At 54.9% G+C, this 4,100-nt stretch overlaps 1 protein-coding gene across 1 annotated transcript; it reads left to right on the forward strand.

Moving 5' to 3' along the window:
• Positions 1 to 3,063: 3,063 nt before the first annotated feature.
• GPX1 (glutathione peroxidase 1) lies at positions 3,064 to 4,100 on the forward strand. Its single transcript, XM_027467953.3, has 2 exons — positions 3,064 to 3,357; positions 3,462 to 4,100. The coding sequence occupies exons 1-2, from the start codon at positions 3,136 to 3,138 to the stop codon at positions 3,825 to 3,827; spliced, it is 588 nt and encodes a 195-aa protein (XP_027323754.2). The 5' UTR covers positions 3,064 to 3,135; the 3' UTR covers positions 3,828 to 4,100.

The following is a 4,100-nucleotide window of genomic DNA, read 5'->3' on the forward strand; positions in this document are numbered from 1 at the left end:
TCCTGGTGTCTGTATTCCTCACTGTGTTTTTGGCCCAGTGTCTGACAACTTGAACCAGAAATACCATTTTTGATGCGGCTGTGATAGGATTCACTGAGCAGCTGCAAGTGCTTTAATATTTTTTTCTTGGTAAGTGATGCCCGTGTGCTGCCTTCAGTGGTTCCAAGCACAGCAGAGACCAGAGGCGCAATCCCTCACCCTGCCTGGCCCCTTTGGTGCGTGGCAAAGCTTCCCCAGGAGCCTCTAGACAAATGCTCCCTGGAAGCTTCTTGAGCTGTTCAAACCAGGTGAAGGCCTACAGCAGTTGAGCTGAATTTGGTCTTGAGTACAGGAATAGGCTAGCGGGGGGTGGGAGAGGGGCATGTAGGAACAAGGGACACGAAGGCAAGTGTTGCTGTAGAGGCAGGCGATGGTATGCTGAGTGCTGATCTCGTTGTCAGAGCCCAAGTGCTGTGCTGTGGCAGGCGTGTGCTGTGTAACCTGCCCCTTCTGTGAGCAGTGCCTCTACGGGGACTGCTGGGGGAAGGCAGGGGGGAAGCCCTGATAACACTATTTTGGGCAATTCCTGATTTGTTTTCCTGCAGCAAAGAAAGTGGACCTAACCTGAGGCCTTGGGAGTGCCCTGTGTCTGCAGCCTCTGTCCCTCTGCAGGCACAGACACCCCAGCGGTGGCACCCGCCCCACCCTTCCCCTCTTCCTCCCGGGTGCCCCTTCCTGGAGCAGCTGAACAGAGCAGGAAGTCCCCAGCTGCTGGGCCGCCTGCGGGGCTTTCATTCGCTGCTGCTAAGCTTACTCATTCCTGTGCAGTTCCTTTTTGGGGGGTGATTCTTTTTATTTTTTTTTATTGCTGTTGTTATTGTAATTGTTTTTTTGTTTTTCTCGACTTTAAAAACAGAACAAAAATGTGTTTTTTTTTTTCCAATCTCATAGAATCGTTGGGTTGCAGCACACAATGGTCACAGTTACCAAGCAGCTCTTTAGCCACAGGGGTTTTGAGTAAGATCTGCGTGCCCTTCAGCTCATGAGTTATGCATCTGCTGATGCGCTTCCACCCAGAAGTGATTAACTTGTTATCCTGATCTTAATCTAAGCTCCCGCCTCCAGAACTGTCCCCTTGTCTCGCTTCTGTCTTGTCTGCCAGCTGCTCTTCGGTTTCCAGGCCTTGCCTGCCTTTCTCCGAGGTCAGATGTGTTGGTCAGTCACAGCCTGAACTTCTCACTCCTTTCCTTGTTCCCTGGCCCACTGGCATTGGAGCAGAAACGTGCTCGCAGCTGCAGGGTGTGAATTTATCAGCCCTCAACCTTCCTGCTTTTGAGGGCTGGCATCCTGGCCTTTGGGTTCAAATCCGATCTGTCACCTCTGTCAGCTGCCTTTGCTCCAGTGAAACGAGGACATGGATGGGCAAAACAGAATTAGGGAAGGAAAGCTTGCTGCTCTGAGCCAGGCCAGGAGGTCTGAAAGGGGCAGCATAGCCGTGGGGGAAAAGCTGAGAGTGAGGTGCCAGCCCCTGCCGAGCGAGGAGTTCCTGGCACAGGGGGAGAGTCCCATGCCAAGAGTGAGGCGAAGGCCTTGTGGGAGGCAGGAAGGTGTTTCATGGCCTATGTGATTACTCACCGTTGTTGCTGTTAAACAGCACTAATCTGCTTTCTGACTGATAGGAGAGTTATAACTTGTCAGGCATCTCAAGAGGAGTCCCTGGAGCTCATCCTGTCCCCAGAGAGCTCCTGTCGCTTCTCTGGATCCAAGTTAAGCTGGCTCCACAGCATGTGCCTAGGCACAGGGCATAGCTCAGGGCCAAAAAGGAAGTTCAGCTTACTTGTCAGTTTCCTTAAAGATTGCCCATGAATTAAGGGAAAGCCCTTTAGAAAAGCAGGGCCCCAGAAATAAACTCCCTACTCCAGAAGAAATCCCCAAGTCCAGACTAAGGAGTGATGGTGCCAGTCTGAGCAAGCAACAAAACCCAAAGAGAAATTCCTCTTCTTCAAGCCACGGTGGCTTGCTGTGTCCAAGAGGAGGACGATGAATCTTGCATAGGCTGTAACTGTCAATTTACTCAAAAACATGGGTCATGTGTTTCTTTCTGCTCGCCCCATCAGACATTTTCTGGCTGATCTGATCTCAGGACTTCCTGATCTTGGGACAGTTGTCATGGCTTCTGCTATCAGTGCTGCAGCACATTGCAAAGACCACAAGTCCCTGAAGGTGCAGGATCATCACGCAAGTCCCTAAAACTCCCTGCAGCTGGGAACTACTTCGGTTCCCAGCCGCTGGGGCAGATGCCAAGAGTAGCCGAAAGCAAAACCCTGAAGAACCTGGGAACGTGAATCAGAGATGCAATGCTATGTGCTGGCAGCTAGTGACAGCTGGCATTTTGGGGTGAGTCCCTAAAAACACAGCATGAAAGGCAGTGAGAAAATAGCAAGTTCCCCACTGCTTGGGGCCCAGGCTGCCCTGGCTCGGGGCCATGCTGATAAGCAGCCGTCTGCCCTTGAAGCTCCTGTGAGCGAATAGCTCAGACTGGGAGCACCAAGTGGAGCTCCCATCGTGGCAGGGAGATGCCCACCCTGGGCAGGGGCTCCCATCTTTTCCTGTGGAGTGCTGGAGCCAACATCCCTGCTTCTGGTCCCTGCCCAGCTGTGCTGCCCGGGGTCCCTGGTAACCCACCTCAGGGACCGAGCCACTGGGCCCACCCTCGCTGTTCCTTGACACTATTTTTGAACCCGTTCCGTGGAACAAGGGCCTGCAATAAACATTGGTGTGTGTGAGGGCGAGATTTCAGCACTAACACCCACAGAAGGGCAGTGGGGCCACACGGCCTGCAGTGGGGACGGGGCCACGGAGCCCACCCAGGACCGGCACAAATCCTTGAAGAGCACAGCCGCTGCTGAGAAAACACATGGAAAAGAGAAAGGAGAAAAAAAAATAAAAAAAAAAATCAAGAGGAGAAAAAAAAGCTCGCTTTAGAGACGCAGAAAAATTGCAAAAGGGGCCCCAGAGGCCCGGCCCTATGGCTCCCATGGCCTCCGCCCGATGGGGGCGGAACGGGGCGGGCCGGGGCGGGCTGTGGGGCTGTCCGTGGGGCTGTCCGTCAGTCTGTCGGTGTGTCTGTGTCTGTCTGTCGGTGGGTGAGGAACCATGGCGGCTGAGGTGCTGGCGGGGATCTCTGCGCGGCCGCTGGGCGCGGCGGAGCCGCTGTCGCTCGGCTCGCTGCGGGGCAAGGTGCTGCTGGTGGTGAACGTGGCGTCGCTCTGAGGCACCACCACCCGCGACTTCCTGCAGCTCAACGAGCTGCAGCGCCGCTTCGGGCCCCGCGGGCTGCAAGTCCTCGGCTTCCCCTGCAACCAGTTCGGCCACCAGGTACTGGGATGGGACCCCGGAGTGAGGAGAGGGGCAGGGAGCCGGGGGCGAGGGGACGGGTGGGGTGTGATGGGGTGTGATGACGGGGGGCTCTGTCTCCGCAGGAGAATGCCACCAACGAGGAGATCCTGCGCTCGCTGGAGCACGTGCGGCCTGGCAACGGGTACAAGCCCAACTTCCCCGTCTTCGAGAAGTGCGAGGTGAACGGGAAGGACGCCCACCCGCTCTTCACCTTTCTGAAGGAGGCCCTGCCCTTCCCGCACGACGACCCCTCGGCGCTGATGACCAACCCGCAGTACATCATCTGGTCACCCGTGCGCCGCAACGACATCTCCTGGAACTTCGAGAAGTTCCTCATCGCTCCCGACGGCGTGCCCTTCAAGCGCTACAGCCGGCACTTCGAAACCATCAAGATCCAGGATGACATCGAGCTGCTGCTTCAGAAAGTCCCCAAGGAGGCTCTGCAATAAAGCCGAGCTCTTTAGGATCTGCTGCCCCGCCGGCCCTGCTCCCTCAGCTCGTGCCTGCTTTGCTAGGAAAGGGCTGTTACCCTGACAGAAATTCCAATGTCCTTGCAAGTTTTGCTTATGATGGTGCATCTTCCAAATCCTTGAAGTGTACTTGATGTTTCAAAAGTTGCATGTGAATGTTTGGAAAAGTATGCTAGGGAAAGCAGCCCGTGAATCTCAGTGGCTTACTGTGATTCTCTGAATAAAAACAAAATGAAACAAAACAACAAAAAA

Source organism: Anas platyrhynchos, chromosome 13 (assembly GCF_047663525.1).
Source record: "Anas platyrhynchos isolate ZD024472 breed Pekin duck chromosome 13, IASCAAS_PekinDuck_T2T, whole genome shotgun sequence".
Lineage (NCBI taxonomy): Eukaryota > Metazoa > Chordata > Aves > Anseriformes > Anatidae > Anas > Anas platyrhynchos.